This window comes from Pleurodeles waltl, chromosome 6 (genome assembly GCF_031143425.1).
Source record: "Pleurodeles waltl isolate 20211129_DDA chromosome 6, aPleWal1.hap1.20221129, whole genome shotgun sequence".
NCBI classification, from domain to species: Eukaryota; Metazoa; Chordata; class Amphibia; order Caudata; family Salamandridae; genus Pleurodeles; species Pleurodeles waltl.
Window position 1 is genome coordinate 4497454 of NC_090445.1, and position 26106 is coordinate 4523559.

The following is a 26106-nucleotide window of genomic DNA, read 5'->3' on the forward strand; positions in this document are numbered from 1 at the left end:
CAGGGTCGCGGTGCGAAGTGGGGCAATGCGACTCCGTGCGGCATCAGCAGGTCACGGTGCAGGCCAGCTGCGTCGTTGGAGGCGTTGTGGTGGTTTCTCCTCTTGAACAGCACAAAACACACAGTTCCCAGTGCTGCAGGTCGAGGAAGCTGAAGTCTTTGGTGTCCCTGAGACTTCCAACATGAGGCAAGCTCTACTCCAAGCCCCTGGAGGACTCTCTCAAGCAGGACACACAGCAAAGTTCACCCTTTGCACTCTTAAGGCAGAAGCAGCAACTGCAGGCCAGTCCAGCAAAGCAACACAGCAAAGGGAGAGTTACTCCTCCTTCAGCTCTTCTCTTGGGAAGAGGTTCCTCTTTATTCCAGAAAGATTCTAAAAGTCTGGGGTTTTGGGTCTGCTTCTTCTACCCAGTTCTGCCTTTGAAGTTTCCAAACTTCAAAGCAAAGTCTCAAGTGTTTGCAAGAACCTTCCTTGTCCAGGCCAGGCCCCAGACACTCACCAGGGGGTCAAAGACAGCATTGTGTGAGGGCAGGCACAGTCCTTTCAGGTGTGAGTGACCACTCCTCCCCCCAGCCCAGATGGCTCATCAGGATATGTGGGCTACACCCCAGTCCCCTTTGTGTCACTATCTAGAGGAAAGGTGTGAACAGCCCAACTGTCAAACTGACCCAGACAGGGAATCCACAAACAGGCAGAGTCACAGAATGGATTAAGCAAGAAAATGCCTACTTTCTAAAAGTGGCATTCTCAAATGCACAATCTTAAAATCAACTTTACTAAAAGATGTATTTTTAAATTGTGAGCTCAGAGACCCCAAACTCCATATGTCCATCCGCTCCCAAAGGGAATCTACACTTCAATCAGATATAAAGGTAGCCCCTATGTTAACCTATGAGAGGGACAGGCCTTGCAACAGTGAAAAACGAATTTAGCAATATTTCACTGTCAGGACATATAATGAAAATGTCACTTACCCAGTGTACATCTGTTTGTGGCATCAGTCGCTGTAGATTCGCATGTTTTGCATAGCTCGCCATCTGGTGTTGGGTCGGAGTGTTACAAGTTGTTTTTCTTCGAAGAAGTCTTTCGAGTCACGGGACCGAGTGACTCCTCCTTTTGTCTCCATTGCGCATGGGCGTCGACTCCATCTTCGATTGTTTTTCCCCGCAGAGGGTGAGGTAGGAGTTGAATTGTAGTAATAGTGCCCATGCAATGGAGTGACTAAGTATGTACCTATTTAAGGTTAAAATAATATATATACAAATAGTTGAAGGTACCTTCCGAACTGCTACAGGCTCCCGGGGAGGCGGGTGGGCACATGCGAATCTACAGCAACTGATGCCACGAACAGATGTACACTGGGTAAGTGACATTTTCAGTTCGATGGCATCTGTCGCTGTAGATACGCATGTTCTGCATAGACTAGTAAGCAGTTATTTCCCCAAAAGCGGTGGATCAGCCTGTAGGAGTGGAAGTAGTCTGAAACAATGTTCTTAATACGGCTTGACCTACTGTGGCTTGTTGTGCGGATAACACGTCTACACAGTAGTGCTTGGTGAATGTGTGAGGCGTAGACCATGTGGCTGCCTTACATATTTCTTGCATTGGGATGTTTCCTAGAAAGGCCATGGTAGCACCTTTCTTTCTGGTTGAGTGTGCCCTTGGTGTAATGGGCAGTTGTCGTTTAGCTTTAAGGTAGCAGATTTGGATGCATTTAACTATCCATCTGGCTATACCTTGTTTTGATATTGGGTTTCCTGCATGAGGTTTTTGGAATGCAATAAATAGCTGTTTAGTTTTCCTGATGCTCTTTGTTCTGTCAATGTAATACATTAATGCTCTTTTGACATCTAAAGTATGTAGTGCCCTCTCAGCTACGGAATCTGGCTGTGGGAAGAACACTGGAAGTTCCACTGTTTGATTTAGATGGAACGGTGAAATTACTTTTGGTAGAAATTTAGGATTAGTCCTTAGGACGACCTTATTTTTGTGTAGTTGTATAAAAGGTTCTTGTATTGTAAACGCCTGAATCTCGCTTACTCTTCTTAGGGAAGTAATGGCGATGAGAAATGCAACCTTCCAGGTTAGGAACTGTATGTCGCAGGAGTGCATGGGTTCAAAAGGTGGACCCATAAGTCTAGTTAAGACAACATTTAGGTTCCATGAAGGAACAGGTGGTGTTCTTGGTGGAATAATTCTTTTAAGGCCCTCCATGAATGCTTTAATGACTGGTATCCTATATAGGGAAGTTGAATAGGTAGGCTGCAGGTATGCAGATATTGCTGCAAGGTGTATTTTAATGGAAGAGAAAGCTAGGTTAGATTTTTGTAAGTGAAGCAAGTAACCCACTACATGTTTTGGGGTTGCGTGTAATGGTTGGATTTGATTAATATGGCAGTAGCAAACAAACCTCTTCCATTTACTGGCATAGCAGTGCCTGGTGGATGGCCTTCTGGCTTGCTTTATGACTTCCATACATTCTTGGGTAAGTTGTAAGTGTCCGAATTCTAGGATTTCAGGAGCCAGATTGCTAGATTCAGCGATGCTGGATCTGGGTGTCTGATCGTTTGGTTGTGTTGTGTTAACAGATCCGGCCTGTTGGGCAGTTTGATGTGGGGTACTACTGATAGGTCTAGCAGCGTTGTGTACCAGGGTTGCCTTGCCCAAGTTGGTGCTATTAATATGAGTTTGAGTTTGTTTTGACTGAGTTTGTTTACCAGATAAGGAAGGAGAGGGAGAGGAGGAAAAGCGTAGGCAAATATCCCTGACCAGTTGATCCATAGGGCATTGCCTTGGGACTGTTTGTGTGGGTATCTGGATGCGAAGTTTTGGCATTTTGCGTTCTCTTTTGTCGCAAACAAGTCTATTTGAGGTGTTCCCCAGAGCGTGAAGTGTTCAGAATTTGGGGGTGAATTTCCCATTCGTGGACCTGTTGGTGATCTTGAGAGAGATTGTCTGCGAGTTGATTCTGAATTCCTGGGATAAATTGTGCTATTAGGCGAATTTGGTTGTGAATTGCCCAACGCCATATCTTTTGTGCCAGCAGGCTCAATTGCGTTGAGTGCGTCCCCCCTTGTTTGTTTAGATAATACATTGTTGTCATGTCTGTTTTGACGAGAATGTATTTGTGAACTATTATTGGTTGAAAAGCCTTTAGTGCTTGAAAAACTGCTAGTAGTTCTAGGTGATTTATATGCAGTTTTGTTTGATGTACGTTCCATTGTCCTTGTATGATGGGTTGATCGAGGTGTGCTCCCCACCCTGTCATGGAAGCATCTGTTATTACGTATTGTGGCACTGGGTCTTGGAAAGGCCGCCCTTTGTTTAAATTTATATCGTTCCACCATAGAAGTGAGAGGTAAGTTTGGCGGTCTATTAACACCAGATCTGTAAGGTGACCCTGTGCTTGTGACCACTGTGATGCTAGGCACTGTTGTAAGGGCCTCATGTGCAGCCTTGCGTTTGGGACAATGGCTATGCATGAAGACATCATGCCTAGGAGTTGTAATATCATCTTTGCTTGTATCTTCTGTGTTGGATACATGCGTTGTAGGATGTTGAAATTTTGAATTCTTTGTGGACTTGGAGTGGCTACTCCTATTGTTGTGTTTATTATGGCTCCTAGGTATTGTTGTACCTTGCGCGGCAGAATGTTGGATTTTGCGAAGTTGACTGTGAACCCTAGTTTGTAGAGGGTTTGTATGATTTGATTTGTGTGGTGTGAGCACGTTATTAACGAACGGGACTTGATTAGCCAGTCGTCTAGATACGGGAATACATGTATTTGCTGCCTTCTGATGTGTGCAGCGACTACTGCTAGACATTTGGTAAAGACTCTTGGTGCGGTTGTTAAACCGAAAGGCAGTACCTTGAATTGGTAGTGTATTCCTTTGAATACAAACCTTAGGTATTTCCTGTGCGATGGATGTATTGGTATATGGAAATACGCGTCTTTGAGGTCTAATGTCATGTAGTCGTGTAGTTTCAGCAATGGTAACACTTCTTGTAGTGTGACCATGTGAAAGTGGTCTGATTTGATGTATGTGTTTAGTATTCTTAGGTCTAGGATTGGTCTTAGCGTTTTGTCCTTCTTTGGTATTAAGAAGTACAGTGAATAAACTCCTGTGTTTATTTGTGTGTTTGGTACTAACTCGATTGCGTTCTTTTGCAATAGTGCTTGAACTTCTATCTCCAGGAGCTCGGAATGATGTTTTGATAAATTTTGTGCTCTTGGTGGTATGTTTGGAGGGAATTTTAGAAATTCTATGCAATAACCATTTTGGATAATTGCTAGAACCCAAGTGTCTGTAGTGATTTCCTCCCATGCTTTGTAATAATGACTTATTCTTCCCCCCACTGGTGTTGTGTGGAGGGGGTGAGTGACATGTGAGTCACTGTTTGGTTGTAGGGGTTTTGGGGCTTTGAAATTTTCCTCTATTCCTAGGGAATTGCCCTCCTCTATATTGGCCCCGAAAGCCTCCCCTGTACTGTCCCTGGTAACTGGATGGTGTTGCCTGTGAGGTGCTGGCTTGTGTGGCCTGACCCCGAAACCCCCCTCTAAAGGGTGTTTTGCGGAAGGTGCTGTAATTTCCTCTGCTCTGCGGCGAGTAGAGTGCGCCCATGGCTTTAGCAGTGTCCGGTCCAGAAGTGGACACGGCGATTGAGAAACTTAAAAAGGACACGAACAGTTCTTTTTCGTTGAATGGCATATTGAGAACTGCCTGCTGAATCTCTGGTTTAAACCCAGACGTTCGTAGCCATGCATGCCTTCTGATGGTCACAGATGTATTTATTGTTCTTGCAGCTGTGTCTGCTGCGTCCATGGAGGAGCGTATCTGGTTGTTTGAAATGTTCTGTCCTTCTTCAACCACTTGCTTTGCCCTCTTTTGTAGGTCTTTGGGTAGATGTTCAATGAGATGTTGCATCTCATCCCAATGGGCTCTGTCATAGCGCGCAAGAAGTGCCTGTGAGTTAGCGATGCGCCACTGGTTTGCAGCTTGTGCTGCGACTCTTTCCAGCTGCATCGAACTTGCGGCTTTCCTTATCTGGGGGTGGTGCGTCCCCAGATGTGTGGGAGTTGGCCCTTTTCCTAGCTGCTCCTACAACGACAGAATCTGGTGGCAGCTGCGAAGTTATGAAAATTGGGTCTGTAGGAGGCACTTTATACTTTTTTTCCACCCTTGGTGTGATTGCCCTACTTTTGACCGGCTCCTTAAAGATGTCTTTTGCGTGCCGAAGCATACCAGGGAGCATAGGCAGGCTTTGGTAGGAGCTGTGGGTGGCTGAGAGGGTGTTGAATAGAAAGTCATCCTCAACTTGTTCTGAGTGGAGGCTTACATTGTGGAATTGTGCTGCTCTAGCCACCACCTGAGAATATGCAGTACTGTCTTCTGGTGGTGATGGCTTTGTAGGGTATGCCTCCGGACTGTTATCTGACACAGGGGCGTCGTATAAGTCCCATGCGTCCTGATCTTGGTCACCTTGGCTCATGGAGGTGTGAGCCGGGGAATGTGATGGAGTTTGTGCTGGTGAGACGTGAATTATAGGTGGAGGAGAGGGTGGCGGAGTAACCCTTTTCACCATTTTTGTTTGTGGTGTTTGGTCAGTTTGAAATTCCAGTCTTCTCTTTCTCCTAATAGGGGGAAGGGTGCTTATCTTTCCTGTCCCCTGCTGTATAAAAATACGTTTCTGCGTATGGTCTACATCGGTGGATTGCAGGTCTTCCTCAAACCTAAGCTTTCACATTTGGGAGGTCATTGATTGCTCTTCGGTATAAGAGCCTGAAACTGGGTCGGTTGCAGGTTGTTTCGGCACCGAAACCCTGTCTGCATCTTTTTTCGGCTCCGAGGTGGCTTTTTTCTTTTTCGGAGTCGAAACATCTCGGCGTCGATCTTCATCGGTGCCGCTGTCTCAGCGTCGAGCCGTGTCTACACCGCTATCTCGGTGTCGATGTATGTCTCCAGCACTGTCTCGGTCCCGAGAAGGCTGCGTGCCGGTGTCTCGACCGGAGTCGGACGGTCTCGGCACTGATTGGGCCTTTTTCGGTGCCGACGGTCGGTCACCGAATTTATGGGTGGAGCCATGGCCTGGTGGCAGTGGCGTCCCCTGGGCCTTGACAATCTTCTTATGAGTGCTTTGACGTCTTACTCACGGTTCGTGGATCGTCGAATTCCTCAGAGTCCGATTCGTGTATTGAAAAGGTTTCTTCCTCTTCCTGTACCTCGAACTCTCGGTGCGCTGTTGGCGTGGACGCCATTTGAAGTCTTCTTGCTCGACGGTCTCGGAGTGTTTTTCGGGACCGGAACGCCCGACAGGCCTCGCAAGTGTCTTCACTGTGCTCAGGTGATAGGCACAGGTTACAGACCAAGTGTTGGTCTGAATAGGGGTATTTTTTGTGGCATTTGGGACAGAAACGGAACGGGGTCCGTTCCATCGGCGTTCTTCTACATGCGGTCGGGCCGAGCAGGCCCCGACGGGGATCGAAAACTACCCCGAAGGGCTCCGGAGCTCTTCGATCTTCGATGCGGTGTTGATTCTGACTACGCCGATCCCGAACGCAACAATACCAACGAAAATCTTCCGAAATTTAGCTGTTTTTCCGTTCCGAAACTCGGAGCGACAGGAACACGTCCGAACCCGATGGCGGAAAAAAAACAATCGAAGATGGAGTCGACGCCCATGCGCAATGGAGACAAAAGGAGGAGTCACTCGGTCCCGTGACTCGAAAGACTTCTTCGAAGAAAAACAACTTGTAACACTCCGACCCAACACCAGATGGCGAGCTATGCAAAACATGCGTATCTACAGCGACAGATGCCATCGAACCAAATGTTCCTTTCTTGTTCTTATATGGGGTCTTTCTAAAAGTAATCTTGTTTTGTGAGTGTTATAGGTGTGAGTGCTAGGAACATGTGTTTGTCATAAGAATGTGCTTATTAGAAATGTGCCTGTGTGTCTTGTTTGTTACGAAAGCGTGTAACAAATGTGTGTTTGGAAAGTGTGCCTTGCTAGGAGTCTTCAAGACGCATCTAGACTGCAGAGTCTATTTAAGCGCCTGAGGTATATACGCCTGGATGCATGTTTTAGGAATGTGTGCTTAGCTGTCCCCGTCTCAAGAATGGGAGTGTGTTGAGTGTCTCAGGAGTTTGTGCGCTTCAAGTCCAGATACCCGACTAACCATTCTAACATGGCTGCCACTTCTCAGAACTCAACACAAATATATAGTTTTGAAGGGGAGAGGGAAGTCTAGCTACAAAGAGGCCGGCACATGAGCAGGTTTAGGGGTACACACAGCTGTTCCATCAAAGCAGCCGAAGGCCAACAAAATCAAGGCAGTGCTCCAAATCATCCACATCTCAACACAAGAGAACTTTTCAAGGACCTCGAAACTAACCCACGCAACCAAGTGCACACAGCTCCTTAGACAGGCAATGGAGCGCACCAACTGGAACGTGCTCCGAGCAGACACTCGTGCAGAGCAGCAGCAAACGCCTAGAGATTCAGCTGTGTGAGATCAGCTCCCCATGGAACGGTGAGGAGCAACTCCCTGCACACCCTCGTAAAGAGAAGGGTAAAGCATATCATCTTGATGGAGCACGGGCCCCATCAACTGAAACTGGCGCTTACGTGGTCGGCTTGTCTTCATTCAACGCAACATGGCGGAACCAGCGGACACAGGCCTGCACGCTGCTGCTGGTGTGAGCCCCGTCAATGTAGTAGCAGATCGGCCCGCGGTGCAGGATCTGGGTGCGGCCCAGCCACACAGTATCTTGCAGTCCTTCACGCAGAAGAGAAACCATTAGTAAAAAGCAGAATAGAAAATAAACTTATTACAAACATGTAATAACAGTTTAAAAGCTTCTCTTTAAATCCTTTAAGATCCCCAAGCTCAATGTTATTTAGTCATCTAATGCTCAGTCTGTCAACTTTTAGAAACAAATGTTACTTACCAGTAGACATCTGTTCACGGCATGCAGTGCTGTAGATTCACATGCTGCGCATAAGCTCACTATCTAGTGTTGTGTTCAGAGTAGTACAACTTGGTTTTATTCGAAGAAAGTTTATCACGGATTGAGTGACCCCTCCTCTCGGTGATAGTGCGCATGGGTATCAAGTCCTTTGTTAGATTGTTTGCCCACAGGTGGGAGAGTGCAGTAATGAAGAGTATAGTAGGATATAAAAGGTCCATGCAATGTGTATATATATATATATATATACACACACACACACTTACATCTGTACACTTTTGGGGAGGAGGGAGGGGGCATGTGAATCTACAGCACTACCTGCCACGTACAGATGTCTACCGGTAACATTTTCCATTTGATGGCACGTGTAGCTGCAGATACACATGCTGTACACAGACTGTACAGCAGTCCCTCCATAAAGCAGTGGCTAGTGTGTACAGGTTGCAATTGTCTGAAAAAGTGTTTTAAGTACGGCTTGTCCAATATTTGCTGGTTGTCTGGCAAAGGCGTCTACAAGATAATGTTTAGTAAATGTGTGCGGTGTAGACCAGGTTGCTGCTTTACAATTGTTTGCCATCGGTATATTAAATAGAACGGCCACGGATGCACCTTTGTTCCTAGTGGAATGTACTCTAGCTGGTACCGGTAATTGTCTTAGCTTCAGTATATCAAGTTTGAACGCATTTGATTATCCATCTTGCTATAGTTTTAGATACTGCTTCTCCTTTGTGTGGTAATGAGAAAGCCACAAAAAGTTGTTCTGTTTTCCGAAAAGCTTTTGTTCTGTTTATATAATACAAAAGAGCTCTTGCCATCCAGAGTATGTAGAGCTCTTTCCGACACCGATTCTGGTTTTGGGAAGAAAACTGGCAATTCTATTGTTTGATTAAAATGAAATTGCGAAATGACTTTTGGATTTGTTCTTAATACAATATTTTCTTTATGAACCTGAAAGAAGGGTTCTTCTAAAGTTAGGGCCTGGAGTTCACGGAGCCCAAGAGGTGATAGCAATTACGAACGCTACTTTCCATGAAAGGTATGGTACTGGGCAGGAGTGGAGCGGCTCAGATGGTGGAGCCAGGAGTCGTGAGTACAATGTTTAAGTTCCAAGATGGAGCTGGAGGAATCCTTGGTGGAATTATTTCGTTCTTAATTCTGAACAAGGAAATATGTTGCCTGTTTTGCAGATATGCAGCTAAACGTAAGCTAATAGATGTGTAGGCTAAATGTCCCTTTTGTAAATGTAAGAAATATTGTACAATGTCCTATACTGTTGGTTGAAGGGGGGGCAATGATTTTTGTTTGAGAGTAACAAACAAAACGTTTCCGTTATGCCGCAGAGCACTGTCCAGTGGTAGGTTTGCATGCGTGTTTTAGGATATCCATACATTTCTGTGGTAAACGTAAATATCCAAATTCTATGACTTCAGGAGCCACATCGCTAGGTTGAGTGAACTGGAATTTGGATCACTTATTTGGCCCCGTTTTTTGTGTCGCAGGATCTGGCCTGTTGGGAAGTTTTTGATGAGGAACAACTTAGAGTGCCAGAAGTGTTGTGTACCATGGTTGACGTGGCCATGAATGGGCCACCAAGATTATGCTGAGGGAAGATTGTTTTATTTTATAGACTAGGAATGAGGGGGGGGGGGGTTGGGGGGGGATTAGCAGATATCCCTGACCAACTCATCCATAGAGCATTGCCCTTGGACTGAAGGTACTTAGAGGCAAAGTTTTGGCATTTTTTGTTTTGTTGCGAACAGATCTATTTGAGGTGTTCCCCATTTTGTGAAGTATTGTTGAAGGACTTGTGGGTGGCGGTCCCACTCGTGTATTTGTTGATGCGCCCTGCTTAGCCGATCTGCTAACTGGTCGCCCATGCCCAGGAGATATTGTGCCACTATGAATATTGGCAAGAATCGCCCACTTTCATATTGATTGTGCTAGTAGGGACAGTTGTTGAGATTGTGTCCCCAGTTTCTGGAGATAGTATATGACAGTCATTGTCTGTACGCATCACTGCTGTGTTGCAACTGTGAAAGGAATGCTTTCATTGCCAAGAATTTCGCTTGCAGTTCGAGGTAATTGATATGAAGAGACCGGTGAGTGTCGTCCCATATTCCCTGAACTGTTGTTTGAGGCATCTGTTGTGTGTAATCTGAGACACAGGGACTACAATGGACCGCCCCTTCATACGGTTTGTGGAATTCCACCAATGTAGAGAGGTAAGTCTGGCGGTCCAACAACACTAGATCTTCCATTTGACCCTGTGCCCGAGACCACTGACGAGACACACTGTCCAAGAGGACACAGTCTTGCATGAGGCACTATGGCAATACAAGACGCCATCGTTCAGATAAGGGAAACCTGAATTTGTTTTCTTCTAAGATATGCTGCAACCACTGCAAGGCGTTTTGTGAATACTCTGGGAGCAGTTGCGACTCCGAAGGGTAACACTTTGAATTGGTAACGCTTTCCAGCTACTACAAATCTAAGGTATTTTCTGTGTGCAGGAGTAATGGGAAAGTAAGAGTCCTTTAGATCTAGAGCTGTTAAACTCTCCTATTTGGAATAACATCCTGAAGAGTGACCATGGGAAAATGTTCTTATAGAACGTACTGATTTTAGAGTCTGAGATATCAAACAATTTTGAGTATTCGAAAATACAGGGAGTAAACTCCTGTTCCTTGGTATTGTATTGGTTTTATTGCTTTTTTAGAAGAAGACAATTTACTTCCTCTTTGAGAAGAGTGAGATGATCTTGTGAGCGTGTGTGCACGAGGGGGTATATTTGGAGGAGTGGAAATGAGCTCCAGACAATCATTTGGATAATTTGAAGTACCCATAGATCTGTGGTAACGGAGTCCATTGGGGTAAAAGAGTTGTAACCTTCCCCCTACAGGAGTGGTGTGTGTTCGTATTACTTCTGGTAGGTCACTGTTTGGTGACGGACAAGGAGCCTCTGGATATAGATGGTTTTCCTCTTCCCTTGTTATGGTTTCTTCTATATGACCCTCTGAAATAACCTGTTGTATTGGGAGGTGGGTTGAGTTGGACTTGTTGGTTCCTGAAGTGATGACCTGAATCCTCTACTAAACCCTGCACGACACACATTACCCCTGTGTGCTGGCGTGCAGCGCTCCCATGGCTCGGGCAGCTTGATTGTCCTTGTTTAATTTTTTCAAGTGGGGTATCCACTTGTGGACCAAATAAATGCTCCTTATCGAACGGCATATTTATAACCGCCTGCTGAACTTCTGGTTTTAAGCCTGAACATGAGCCAGGCATGACATCTTACAATGACGCTTGTGTTAATACTACGTGCTGCCGTATCAGCAGCATCACATGCACACCTAATGGAGTGGTTAGATAATGTGTGACCCTCATTTACAATCTCTATCCCTCTTCTACAATGTTTTTCTGGTAGATATTGTAAAAGTTCCTCCATAGCATCCCAGAGAGCTCTGTCATATCTAAAGTAAAGCTTGAACACTGGCAATTGACCAATGATTGGCTTCTTGATCTGCCACTTTTCCCTGCAGCATCTATTTTTTTCTTACTTTTCAGGAGGAGGTGCGTCCCCGGCTGACTGGCTATTTGTCGTGCAGTAGATGCCACAATAGTCTGGCGGAATTTGTGCTCATAGATAAATAATCAGTGGGTGCAGCTCTGTACTTTTTAATCAACACTAGGAGTGATAACCCTCATCGGCTTTTTAAATATTTCTTCTGCGGGTCTGATCATTCCTGGAAGCAGTGGAAGGAATTTACTTTCCTTGTGTGTTGCACCAAGGGTGTCAAATAAAAAATCCTCGTCTATCGAGTCAGTGTTCATAGTTACATTGTGATCTGCTGCTGTTCTTGCTATAACCTGCTGGCATGATGGGGAATCCTCAGGTGGTGAAGGTCTCGCTGGGTAAAAATCCGGATCATTTGGTGTAATAGGCTCCGGATCGTACTCATCCCATTGGTCCTGTTCATCTAATGCATCCATTATATGCCGACACCCTCTACGTGGTGAGAACCCTAGAAGAGTGGGAGATGTAGGTGGAGTAGAAGATAAAGGTGGAGATGTACGAGTATGAAGAGAAGCCTTTTCTTTGATAGTCATCTTTGGAGGGGCAGAGAAATCAAGTCTTTCTTCAAAAGTTAATTTCCTCGTTAAGTGGCGTAGGTGATGTTATCCACCCTGTTCCTTGCTGAATTTGAAGTCTGTGCTGCCTAGCACCCATAACTTCCAAAATTAGTTCCACCTGTGATGTATGAGATGTTATAGACTGTCCAGGGTCAGAGTCTTGTTTTTTCGGTTCTGAAGCTTTTTTTAGATGGAAATTTCAGTACTGAAATTGTAGCTGCCTGGCGTTTCAGTGCCGAAGTGGTTGGTACAGTTTGTTTGGTCGGTGCAGAAATGGAACTACTATAGGTCAATGTCAAAGACTTGCTTTTTTTCAGTGCCGAGCTGGTATGTGGGGGCATCCAAATAAGTTTATCGGCTACAACCATAGCTGGAAGGTAGTCGCGGACCACTGACCTCATCTTATCCGATGGGAGAGTACTTTTTAAATACAGTTTGTGCTGGTTGTAAAGGTTGACTCTCAATGTCGGACTGCACATCAGAGTCCGAATCTTGAACAGAGAAGGCCCTCTCTTCCACATCTTGCGCGTGCTCGTCTGCAAATATGTCTGGTGTCTTCTGTCTGTTGAGATGCCACTTCCATTTGACGAGCCGTTCGTTCTCTAGGCATCTTCTTCGACCGAAAAGAACAGCACGCTTCGCAGGTCTGATTGTTGTGGTCTGGTGAAATACCCAAACCCCCGGCATAATTTTTTTTTTTTTTTTACGAGGCCTTCTGAAACTGTTTCTGGCCCCCGATCGCAGCTGTGCTGCGATCGGGGGCCAGAAACAGTTTCAGAACCTGCGATCGGGGGCCAGAAAGTTTCAGAAGGCCTCGTAAGAAAGGGGAGAGTCTCCCCTTTCTTACAAGGCCTTCTGAAACGGTTTCCTGGCCCCCGATCGCAGCACAGCTGCGATCGGGGGCCAGGAAACCGCCCTAGACACCAGGGATTTCACTTTTGGGGGGCGGCCCCCCCGGAAAACGGGCCGCCCCCCCCCACCCCCCCGGCATAATTTTATTTTATTTTTTTTAAAAGGTAGGAGCCCCCTGGGGGGGGGGGGGGGGGGGCGCGATCGTGCCCCCCCAGGGGTTTTTTTTTTGTTTAAAAAAAAAAAAATTAAATGACAGGGGGTCGTCCGTGGGCAGGGTGACCCCCTGTGGGGGCAATTTTTTTTTAGATGTTGTAGGGTTTCCCTGGGGGCCATTTTGGCCCCCAAGGAAACCATACAACTACTAAAAAAAAATATATGTATATATCTATGTATATATCTATGTAGATAGATATATCTAGGTACATGGATATATCTATAGATATATCTATGTAGATATATATATATTGAAAATGTCACTTACCCAGTGTACATCTGTTCGTGGCATCAGTCGCAGTAGATTCGCATGTTTTGCAATAGCTCGCCATCTGGTGTTGGGCCGGAGTGTTACAAGTTGTTTTTCTTCGAAGAAGTCTTTCGAGTCACGGGACCGAGTGACTCCTCCTTTTGTCTCCATTGCGCATGGGCGTCGACTCCATCTTCGATTGTTTTTCCCCGCAGAGGGTGAGGTAGGAGTTGAATTGTAGTAATAGTGCCCATGCAATGGAGTGACTAAGTATGCACCTATTTAAGGTTGAGATGATACATATATAAATAATTGAAGGTAACTTCCAAACGGCTACAGGCTCCCGGGGAGGCGGGTGGGCACATGCGAATCTACTGCGACTGATGCCACGAACAGATGTACACTGGGTAAGTGACATTTTCAGTTCGATGGCATCTGTCGCTGTAGATACGCATGTTCTGCATAGACTAGTAAGCAGTTATCTCCCCAAAGCGGTGGATCAGCCTGTAGGAGTGGAAGTAGTCTGAAACAATGTTCTTAATACGGCTTGACCTACTGTGGCTTGTTGTGCGGATAACACATCTACACAGTAGTGCTTGGTGAATGTGTGAGGCGTAGACCATGTGGCTGCCTTACATATTTCTTGCATTGGGATGTTTCCTAGAAAGGCCATGGTAGCACCTTTCTTTCTGGTTGAGTGTGCCCTTGGTGTAATGGGCAGCTGTCGTTTAGCTTTAAGGTAGCAGATTTGGATGCATTTAACTATCCATCTGGCTATACCTTGTTTTGATATTGGGTTTCCTGCATGAGGTTTTTGAAATGCAATAAATAGTTGTTTAGTCTTTCTGATGTTTTTTGTTCTGTCAATGTAATACATCAATGCTCTTTTGACATCTAATGTATGTAGTGCCCTTTCAGCTACGGTATCTGGCTGTGGAAAGAACACTGGAAGTTCCACTGTTTGATTTAGATGGAACGGTGAAATAACCTTTGGCAAAAATTTAGGATTGGTCCTTAGGACGACCTTATTCTTGTGTAGTTGTATAAAAAGTTCCTGTATTGTAAACGCCTGAATCTCGCTTACTCTTCTTAGGGAAGTAATGGCGATGAGAAATGCCACCTTCCAGGTTAGGAACTGTATTTCGCAGGAGTGCATGGGTTCAAAAGGTGGACCCATAAGTCTAGTTAGGACAACATTTAGGTTCCATGAAGGAACAGGAGGTGTTCTTGGTGGTATAATTCTCCTAAGGCCCTCCATGAATGCTTTAATGACTGGTATCTTATATAGGGAAGTTGAATAGGTAGTCTGCAGGTATGCAGATATTGCTGCAAGGTGTATTTTAATGGAAGAGAAAGCCAGGTTAGATTTTTGTAAGTGAAGCAAGTAACCCACTACATGTTCTGGAGTTGTGTGTAATGGTTGTATTTGATTAATATGGCAGTAGAAAACAAACCTCTTCCATTTACTTGCATAGCAGTGCCTGGTGGATGGCCTTCTGGCTTGTTTTATGACTTCCATACATTCTTGGGTAAGTTGTAAGTGCCCGAATTCTAGGATTTCAGGAGCCAGATTGCTAGATTCAGCGATGCTGGATCTGGGTGTCTGATCTTTTGGTTGTGCTGTGTCAACAGATCTGGCCTGTTGGGCATTTTGATGCAGGGTACTACTGATAGGTCTAGCAGCGTTGTGTACCAGGGTTGCCTTGCCCAAGTTGGTGCTATCAATATGAGTTTGAGTTTGTTTTGACTGAGTTTGTTTACCAGGTAAGGAAGGAGAGGGAGAGGAGGAAAAGCGTAAGCAAATATCCCTGACCAGTTCATCCATAGGGCATTGCCTTGGGATTGTTCGTGTGGGTATCTGGATGCGAAGTTTTGGCATTTTGCGTTCTCCCTTGTCGCAAACAAGTCTATCTGAGGTGTTCCCCAGAGTTTGAAATAAGTGTTCAGAATTTGGGGGTGAATTTCCCATTCGTGGACCTGTTGGTGATCTCGAGAGAGATTGTCTGCGAGTTGATTTTGGATCACTGGTATAAATTGTGCTATTAGGCGAATTTGGTTGTGAATTGCCCAACGCCAAATCTTTTGTGCTAGCAGGCTTAACTGCGTGGAGTGCGTCCCCCCCTGCTTGTTTAGATAATACATTGTGGTCATGTTGTCTGTTTTGACGAGAATGTATTTGTGAACTATTATTGGTTGGAAAGCTTTTAGTGCTTGAAAAACTGCTAGAAGTTCTAGGTGATTTATATGCAGTTTTGTTTGATGTACGTTCCATTGTCCTTGTATGCTGTGTTGATCGAGGTGTGCTCCCCACCCTGTCATGGAAGCATCTGTTGTTATTACGTATGGTGGCACTGGGTCTTGGAAAGGCCGCCCTTTGTTTAAATTTATGTTGTTCCACCACAGAAGCGAGAGGTAAGTTTGGCGGTCTATTAACACCAGATCTATAAGGTGACCCTGTGCTTGTGACCATTGTGATGCTAGGCACTGTTGTAAGGGCCTCATGTGCAGTCTTGCGTTTGGGACAATGGCTATGCATGAAGACATCATGCCTAGGAGTTGTAGTACCATCTTTGCGTGTATCCTTTGTGTTGGATACATGCGTTGTATGATGGTGTTGACATTTTTAATTCTTTGTGGACTTGGAGTGGCTACTCCTTTTGATGTGTCTATTATGGCTCCCAGGTATTGTTGTACCTTGCGCGGCAGAATTTTGGATTTTGTGAAATTGACGGTGAACCCTAGTTTGAAGAGGGTTTGTATGATCTGATTTGTGTGATTTGAGCACTGTATTAACGAATGGGCCTTGATTAGCCAGTCGTCTAGATATGGGAACACATGTATTTGCTGCCTTCTTATGTGTGCAGCGACTACCGCTAGGCATTTGGTAAAGACTCTTGGTGCGGTTGTTAATCCGAAAGGCAGTACCTTGAATTGGTAATGTATTCCTTTGAATACAAACCTTAGGTATTTCCTGTGCGATGGGTGTATTGGTATATGGAAATAAGCATCCTTGAGGTCTAAAGTTGCCATGTAGTCGTGTAGTTTTAGCAATGGCAATACTTCTTGTAGTGTGACCATGTGAAAGTGGTCTGATTTGATGAAAGTGTTCACTACTCTGAGGTCTAGGATTGGTCTCAGCGTTTTGTCCTTCTTTGGTATCAGAAAGTACAGTGAGTAAACTCCTGTGTTTATTTGTGTGTTTGGCACTAATTCGATTGCATTCTTTTGCAATAGTGCCTGCACTTCTATCTCCAGGAGATTGGAATGGTGTGTTGTCAAATGTTGTGCTTTTGGTGGTATGTTTGGAGGGAATTGTAGAAATTCTATGCAATAACCATATTGGATAATTGCTAGAACCCAAGTGTCTGTAGTGATTTCCTCCCATGCTTTGTAATAATGACTTATTCTTCCCCCCCACTGGTGTTGTGTGGAGGGGGTGAGTGACATGTGAGTCACTGTTTAGTAGTAGGGGTTTTGGGGCTCTGAAATCTTCCTCTATTTCTAGGGAATTGCCCTCCTCTATATTGTCCCCGAAAACCTCCTCTATACTGTCCCTGGTAACTGGACGGTGTTGCTTGTGAGGTGCTGGCTTGTGTGCTCTGACCCCGAAACCCCCCTCGAAAGGGTGTTTTACGGAATGTGCTGTAATTCCCTCTGCTCTGCGGGGAGTAGAGTGCACCCATGGCTTTGGCAGTGTACGTATCTTTTTTGAGCTTCTCAATCGCTGTGTCCACTTCTGGACCGAACAGTTCTTTTTCATTAAAAGGCATATTGAGAACTGCTTGTTGAATCTCTGGTTTAAATCCAGACGTTCGGAGCCATGCATGCCTTCTGATAGTTACAGATGTATTAATTGTCCGTGCAGCTGTATCTGCAGCGTCCATGGAGGAGCGGATCTGGTTGTTGGAAATGGTCTGTCCCTCCTCAACCACTTGTTTTGCCCTATTTTGTAAGTCCTTGGGCAGATGTTCAATGAGATGTTGCATCTCGTCCCAGTGGGCTCTGTCATAGCGCGCAAGTAGTGCCTGGGAGTTCGCGATGCGCCACTGGTTTGCAGCTTGTGCTGCGACTCTTTTACCAGCTGCATCGAACTTGCGGCTTTCTTTATCTGGGGGTGGTGCATCTCCAGATGTGTGAGAGTTGGCCCTTTTCCTAGCTGCTCCTACAACGACAGAGTCTGGTGGCAGCTGTGTAGTGATGAAAACCGGGTCTGTAGGAGGCGCCTTATACTTTTTTTCCACCCTTGGTGTGATTGCCCTACTTTTGACCGGCTCCTTAAAGATTTCTTTCGCGTGCCGGAGCATACCAGGGAGCATAGGCAGGCTTTGGTATGAGCTGTGGGTGGAGGAGAGTGTTGAATAAAAAATCATCCTCGACCTGTTCTGAGTGGAGGCTTACGTTGTGAAACTGTGCTGCTCTAGCCACCACTTGAGAATACGCGGTGCTGTCTTCTGGTGGAGATGGCTTCGTAGGGTATGCCTCCGGACTGTTATCTGACACTGGGGCGTCGTATAGGTCCCATGCGTCTTGATCTTGGTCACCCTGGCTTATGGTGGTGTGAGCTGGGGAGTGTGATGGAGTTCGTGCTGGTGAGACGTTAATCACGGGCGGAGGAGAGGGTGGTGGGGTAACTCTTTTCACCACTTTTGGTTGTGGTGTCTGTTCAGTTTGGAACTCCAACCTTCTCTTTCTTCTAATGGGGGGAAGGGTGCTTATTTTTCCTGTCCCCTGCTGTATGAAGATACGCTTTTGCGTATGGTCCACATCAGTTGCTTGTAGCTCTTCCTCAAACCTATGCTTTTGCATTTGGGAGGTTAGCGAGTGCTCTTCTGTATAAGAGCCTGAAGCTGGGTCGCTTGCAGTTTGTTTCGGCATCGAAACCCTGTCTGCGTGTTTTTTCGGCTCCGAGGTGACTTTTTTCTTTTTCGGGGCCGAAACCTCTCGGCGTCGATCTTCTTCGGTGCCGCTGTCTCGGCGTCGAGCCGTGTCCACACCGGCATCTCGGTGTCGAGGCTTGTCTCCAGCACTTTCTCGGTCCCGAGAAGGCTGCGTGCCGGTGTCTCGACCGGAGTCGGACGACCTCGGCACTGTTTGGGCCTTTTTCGGTGCAGACGGTCGGTCACCGAATTTATGGGTGGAGCCATGGCCTGATGGCAGTGGCGTCCCCTGGGCCTTGTAAATCTTTCTCTGTGTGGTTTTCGACGTCTTCCTCACGGTTTGTGTATCGTCGAATCCTTCGGAGTCTGATTCTTGGATCGAGAAGGTACCTTCCTCTTCCTGCTCCTCGAACTCTCGGTGGGCTGTCGGCGCGGACGCCATCTGAAGTCTTCTGGCTCGATGGTCTCGGAGTGTCTTTCGGGACCGGAACGCACGACAGGCCTCACAGGTGTCTTCACTGTGCTCAGGTGACAGGCACAGGTTACAGACCAAGTGTTGGTCTGTATAGGGGTATTTATTGTGGCATTTGGGGCAGAAACGGAACGGGGTCCGTTCCATCGGCGTTCTTCAGCACGCGGTCGGGCCGACCAGGCCCCGACGGGGGATCGAAAAACTACCCCGAAGGGCACCGGAGCTCTTCGATGCGGTGTGGAATCTAAGTACGCCGATCCCGAACGCAACAATACCGACGAAAATCTTCCGAAATTAGCTAATTTTCCGTTCCGAAACTCGGAGCGACAGGAACACGTCCGAACCCGATGGCGGAAAAAAAAACAATCGAAGATGGAGTCGACGCCCATGCGCAATGGAGACAAAAGGAGGAGTCACTCGGTCCCGTGACTCGAAAGACTTCTTCGAAGAAAAACAACTTGTAACACTCCGGCCCAACACCAGATGGCGAGCTATTGCAAAACATGCGTATCTACAGCAACAGATGCCATCGAACGAATATATATATATATATATATATATATATATATATATATATATATATATATATAGAGGTAGATCTGTATCAAAGAGATTTATAAAGCGCGCTACTCACCTGTGAGGGTCTCAAGGCGCTGGGGGGGGGGGGGGGGGCTTGGGGGAGGGAAAGGGGCTGGGAGGTTCACTGTTCAAAAAGCCAGGTTTTGAGGCCCTTCCTGAAAAGAAGTAGGTTTTGGGTCTTGCGAAGGTGGGTTGTGAGTGCGTTCCAGGTTTTGGGTGCAATGTAGGAGAAGGATCTGCCCCCGGTGGTGGTGTGTTTGATGCGGGGGACAGAGGCGAGAGAGAGGTCAGCTGAGCGGACGTTTCGTGTGAGGGTGTGGAATGTGACTCTCGTTGAGGTAGGCAGGGCCTGTGTTGTGGAGTGATTTGTGTGCGAGGATGAGGATCTTGAAGGTGATCCTTTTGTCAATGGGGAGCCAGTGGAGGGATTTGGAGTGTGGAGAGATGTGTTGGTGTCGGCGGAGGTCGAGGATGAGTCGTGCTGCTGAGTTCTGGATGCGTGTAGTTTGCGCTTGAGTTTTAGAGTGGTGCCGGCGTAGAGGGCGTTTCCGTAATCAAGCCTGCTGCTGATGAGTGCGTGAGTGACAGTTTTTCTGGTCTCTGTGGGGATCCATTTGAATGTTTTTCAGTATACGGAGTTTGTTGAAGCATGAGGAGGTAAGAGCGTTGATTTGTTGGGTCATCGAGAGGGAGGAGTCTAGGATGATGCTGAGGTTGCGTGCGTGGTTGGCGGGGGTGGGTGCAGGGCCTAGCGTGGTGGGCCACCATGGGGGGTCCCAGGTGTTTGTGTGGGCCAAAGAGGATTATTTCGGTTTTGCTTGAGTTGAGTTTCAGGTGGTTGGCTGTCATATATATATCACTTTTGTCAATATGTGTGTGGTTTCCCTGGGGGGAGAAGGGTCCGACTTGTCTAGTGGCAGTTTTAGTGCCATAAAGAAGCGCAGAAGGTTTATATGCCTACTGCAAAGAGCACATCTGTATTTTATGTAAATAGCTGAGTACATTAGTAAAGTCTATGGAGAGATGAAGGGCACTTTTGCTGGGTGGTAATGAGGGAATCCGAGGAGGAGGGAGTGGGAGCACCAATAATGATTGTTGGACTGGGCGCAGGAGGTGCTAAAGACTGTGACGAACGGTATGTGACAAGGTGTTTTTTGAGTGTCTTGAAAGTACGTGCTGATTGAGGGAAGAAGCGCAGGTAAGGTGGCCTCTACTGTTGCACGTATCTCACACACACCATCGATTTTGTGACTGTCTACGTAGGCTAGTGTTTTAGAGCAACAGTTTAGCCAATAGCAGAGATGGCATCTTGATGGATGACTGCTGCCTGCACTCGGGTTATAGAGGACCGCTCTGACATAGGATCAGAGACTGAGACATCAGATACTGAGACAGCATCTGAGGGATAGGACAATGGCGCAGACTCTGGGAGTGATTTTTCAGTCAGAGGAGTCCCATTCGAAAACTCCTCTTCCAGTACATTATGAGGGAGGTGATGAGGACAGTCCTGCTGTCCCTTCGCAAGCTGTTCGTGCAACTGGGTAATAGTGGGTTAGGCCAACCCAGAGAGCAGGTGAATGCGGCGGCAAGCAGAGAGAGAGAGTGCTCTCTTGGGAGCTCACCAATTTAGTTCAGCCCCAAATTCCACCACCCAAATCATATTGTGGAGACATCAAAATTGTCTATGGCAAAACAAACTGGTTTTGTAAGGCAGGCACCTGTGTTTTTGGTCCTGGATTCGGCGGCCATATAGAGAAACACACTAAACCCAAACATTTCTGGAAACTAGACATTCGGGGGAGTCCACAGAGGTGTGACTTGTGTGGATTCCCCAAAGTTTTCTTACCCAGAATACCCTGCAAAGCTGAAATGTTGAAAAAAAACTATTTTTCTCGCATTTCTGTCACACAAACTACAGGAAAATGTTGGGATCCACAACATTCCTACCACCCAGTGACTCCTCACCTGTCCAGATAAAAACACTACCCCACTTGAGTGCCTACACCTAGTGCCTGTGTCAGGAATGGATCACTGGTCCGAGCCCCACAAGTCACCTCATCTTGGATTCCCCTGGGTTTCTAGTTTTCAAAAATGTGCTGGTTTGCTAGGTTTTCCCAGGTGCCGGCTGAGCTAGAGGCCAAAATCCACAGGTAGGCACTGTATTCTATGAAAAAATGTGATGTGTCCACGTTCTGTTTTGGGGCATTTCCTGTCGCGGGCGCTAGGCCTACCCACACAAGTGAGGTATCATTTTTATCGGGAGACTTGGGGGAACGCCGGGTGGAAGGAAATTTGTGGCTCCTCTCAGATTCCAGAACTTTGTCACCGAAATGTGAGGAAAACTTGTTTTTTTAGCCACTTTGAGGTTTGCAAAGGATTCTGGGTAACAGAACCTGGTCCGAGCCCCGCAAGTCACCCCTCCTTGGATTCCCCTAGGTCTCTAGTTTTCAGAAATGCACAGGTTTGGTAAGTTTCCCTATGTGCCGGCTGAGCTAGAGGCCAAAATCTACAGGTAGGCACTTTGGAAAAAAACAGCTGTGTTTTCTATAAAAAAAAATAGGATGTGTCCATGTTGTGTTTTGGGGCATTTCCTGTCGCGGGCACTAGGCCTACCCACACAAGTGAGGTATCATTTTTATCGGGAGACTTGGGGGAACATAGAATAGCAAAGCAAGTGTTATTGCCCCTTATCTTTCTCTACATTTTTTCCTTCCAAATATAAGAGAGTGTGTAAAAAATACGTCTATTTGAGAAATGCCCTGCAATTCACATGCTAGTATGGGCACCTCGGAATTCAGCGATGTGCAAATAACCACTGCTCCTCAAAACCTTATCTTGATCACATTTTGGAAATGCAAAGGTTTTCTTGATACCTCTTTTTCACTCTTCATATTTCAGCAAATGAATTGCTGCATACCCAGTATAGAATGAAAACCAACTGCAGGGTGCAGCTCATTTATTGGCTCTGGGTACCTAGGGTTCTTGATGAACCTACAAGCCCTTTATATCCCCGCAACCAGAAGAGTCCAGCAGACAAAACGGTATATAGCTTTCAGAAATCTGACATCGCAGGAAAAAGTTAGAGTAAAACATAAAGAAAAATGGCTGTTTTCAGCTCAATTTCAATATTTTTTTATTTCAGCTGTTATTTTCTGTAAGAAAACCTTGTAGAATCTACACAAATGACCCCTTGCTGAATTCAGAATTTTGTCTAGTTTTCAGAAATGTTTAGCATTCCGGGATCCAGCATTGGTTTCACACCCATTCCTGTCACTAACTGAAAGGAGGCTGAAAGCACCAAACATAGTAAAAATGGGGTATGTCCCAGTAAAATGCCAAATTTGTGTTGAAAAATGTGGTTTTCTGATTCAAGTCTGCCCGTTCCTGAAAGGTGGGAAGATAGTGATTTCAGCACCAGAAACCCTTTGTTGATGGCATTTTCAGGGAAAAAACCACAAGCCTTCTTCGACAGCCCTTTTTTCCCATTTTTTTGGAAAAAACAAAATTTTCACTGTATTTTGGCTATTTTCTTGGTCTCCTCCAGGGGAAACCACAAACTCTGGGTACCATTAGAATCCCTAGGATGTTGGAAAAAAAGGACGCAATTTTGGCGTGGTTAGCTTATGTGGACAAAAAGTTATGAAGCCCTAAGCGCGAACTACCCCAAATAGCCAAAAAAGGGCTCAGCACTGGGGGGGAAAAGGCCCAGCAGCTAAGGGGTTAAGTATTAATTTTTTTTTTTTTTTTTTGGAGTAGGCATTGACAAAGGGATGGATGATGGCAACCTCACAATGTTTCAAAGTGTGCCCCTCGCCCCATTTCAGATGCTTCTTCCGAACATGGAAGAGCCTCAACATACCAAACCATTGCTACAGGTAACAGGTTTCTTTTCCAGCCTGAATCCTCGTCTAGAGGTGCACGCTGGGCACAGGATTTGTAGCTATGCTTCCCTCATGATGCAAAGGGTATTAATTGTTTCAGTAAATAGAGTCTTGCCAAAGTTTTTATTTGTAACTCAATATCTCTAAAATAATGCTTAGTGAAGGTAAGCGCGGATGGCCAGGCCGCCTCTGCACATGCGCCATAATGATAACATTAGATTAGGTAAAAATGCCCTTTTGTGGAATCTGCCCTGGTCTGTTCCTTAGTGTTACTGTTCAATGCCAGTTGTACTGTTACTATAATCCATCGAGTAATTGCCTTTTCTGTCGCGGGCGTGCCGATGTTCAGAGAAGCACGAGGAAAAAACAAAAAACTGTTTAGTCCTATATTTTACTCACCTCGTAGCGGAGTACTGTAATACAGTATTTTGGTATTCGTGTTACCATAAGAAAGTACCTTTATTTTAGTAGCACTGTGTGGTTCTCTCATGTGTGCGAGTGCTGTGTGACTACTACTGCATAAGCTTCATGTCTCCTAGATAATCCTCGGCTGCTCATCCACAGCTCCCTCTAGAGAGCCCTGGCTTCTAGACACTGACTACACCTCACTGATAGGGGATACCTGGACCTGGTATAAGGTGATGACACCACAGTTGCTCACCACACACCAGGCCAGCTTCCTGTACGTACCAGTCCACACTGCCAGGGCACCAGCTAACTGTACCAGCACGCCCGCCCCAACCGCACCCCAACCACACCCACCCCAACCACACCCACCCCAACCGCACCAGCACACCCACCCACCCCAACCGCACCAGCACACCCACCCACCCACCCCAACCGCACCAGCACACCCTCCCACCCCAACCGGACCCGCTCTATGCTCCATGTTCGCAGCATCAAGCCCCTGATGACGGCAGCTTCAACCTCCACTGTGGCAGGTAATTCTCACAGCACTCGGTGTAGGCATCCAACACAGGCCGCAACCCCTGGGTGACTCTTACCCAGGCCGTGTCTGCTCTGAACCATTTCTACTATATACGCCAGAACAGTCTACGCTCCCTCTCATCCCCATTCGACTGCAGATCAGCCCCCCCCCCCCCCCCAAACTCAAGAGCACTACTCATGCTCCGTTCCACCAGATCCAGGCTTCAGGTCCAGCCTCTGCACCAACATCACAACTTTCTTACTCAGCACCAAGTGCCTTCTTCAGCCACAGTGTAAGCTACAGTCCCCATAAGCACACGCCCTCAGCTCCACCCCTTGTTGCACTGCCCTGTGCCAGCATTGAACCAGTCTCATCCCATGTTCCACTCTCTACTCCATTTCAGCCTCCTACCAGCAACACTGCAGATCTAACCCATGACAGGCTTAGCATATCTCCTGTGCCAGGCTCGGCACATGCAAGTCATTAATTCTCATGCCAACAACTCCCTTTGCCTCTTTCTCTCCCCACCCCCCCCCCCCCCCCCAAGTCTCTGGTGCCAGCCTTACCCCTCCTCCCTAAGCTGCTACTTCCAACGTTACATTTAAAGCCTCCTCATGCAAACCCACAGGGCCCCACTTCCTCATCCAGGCTGGTCTTTACACCCCCATGAAAGCCTCGTCCTTGTGACACTCCCCCAGTACCCACACCCCTAATTTGAAAATCCCAATTTGTCTCATGCCCCCTCTTAACCCACGCATCTGCTTCCCAGGCAAGTTCTTATTGCCCCATGCCAACCCAGGCTACTCCTTTGAGACTAACCCTCTCTGGTGCCCGGCTTTGTGCTCCCTCTACCAGATTCTTCCTGTGCGACTTACCTTCCCCCTCATGCCAACCCCACTTACCCCAATATCACAGAACCAACCCCTCCATGCCACCCTAATGCCCTAGGGCAGATCACCTATCATAAGCCCACCTCACCCCAGCTCTGGGTGCGGAGGGTGTGAGCCGGTAGTGTGCTTACCTTCCACCATGGACAGGCTGGGCCGGAAGGCTGTGGCCAGCGGCAGCAGAGACCCCGTGGAGAGCTGGCAGTTCCGCCACACATCCTTCGGTTCACCAATATCTGTGGAAGGAGAGTGAAGACGAGACTGACCCTGGGCTGAGGGTACAAGTGATATTACTGTGCCGCTGCTGTGGAAGGGGGGGGGGGGGGGTGGGGGGGGGGGGGTGACAATGCAAACCATCAAGACACTATTAACGACCCTCAAAGAAGAAAAATTCACTTTACATGTCACTGGCCTGGCTGCGCGCACAGTGACCTCTCCCCTCCATTCCCTCCTTCTCTGCCTTCCTTACTCCACCCTCTGTCCACTCGTCTCCCTCCTGGCTTCCTCTCGTCATGCGATTTCTCCTCCGGTTAGGTCTATTTTATTCTCTCTGCGCTCCATGCTCTATACGCATTCTCATGATGTTGTTTTCTTTCTTGAACTCACTTCCATGCTCCGTCTCCACTTCCTTCATCTTCAACCCTCTTACTACAACCACCTCTGACTCCTTGTTACTCTCTACTCTTCACTCCCTCCCACTCCATTGGTGCTCTTTATCGGCTACTTGAAAGCAGGCAACAAAGTCCATTCAAACACGAGAAAACCAATCACTGCCGGACTATCAACCCCTGAACTGTCCTCCTGATAGAACGCCACCTGTTGGCTTCAGACAAATGTGCAAACTCCAGCACCACAATTAACCAAACACCTCCATGTCCCACATCTGAGCTCACACGGACACACCACAAACCACGTCACAAGGATATAACACTGCAGGGAAATGGCTCCCTGTTGCAGTTACCCACCCCCCATGCCCCCCCACTTTTGCCTGATATTGATGCTGACTTGACTGAGAAGTGTGCTGGGACCCTGCTAACCAGGCCCCAGCACCAGTGTTCTTTCACCTAAA

At 46.8% G+C, this 26106-nt stretch overlaps 1 protein-coding gene across 1 annotated transcript in view; it reads right to left on the minus strand.

Moving 5' to 3' along the window:
* The window catches only part of FPGS (folylpolyglutamate synthase), a 158419-nt gene that overhangs the window by 32781 nt on the left and 99532 nt on the right, over positions 1 to 26106 (minus strand). The window contains exons 11-12 of the mRNA XM_069236954.1: positions 25172 to 25273; positions 7627 to 7777 (exon numbers count right to left, since the gene is read on the minus strand). Of these exons, the coding sequence (XP_069093055.1) occupies positions 7627 to 7777; positions 25172 to 25273 (253 nt within the window). The remainder of the gene's footprint in view (positions 1 to 7626; positions 7778 to 25171; positions 25274 to 26106) is intronic.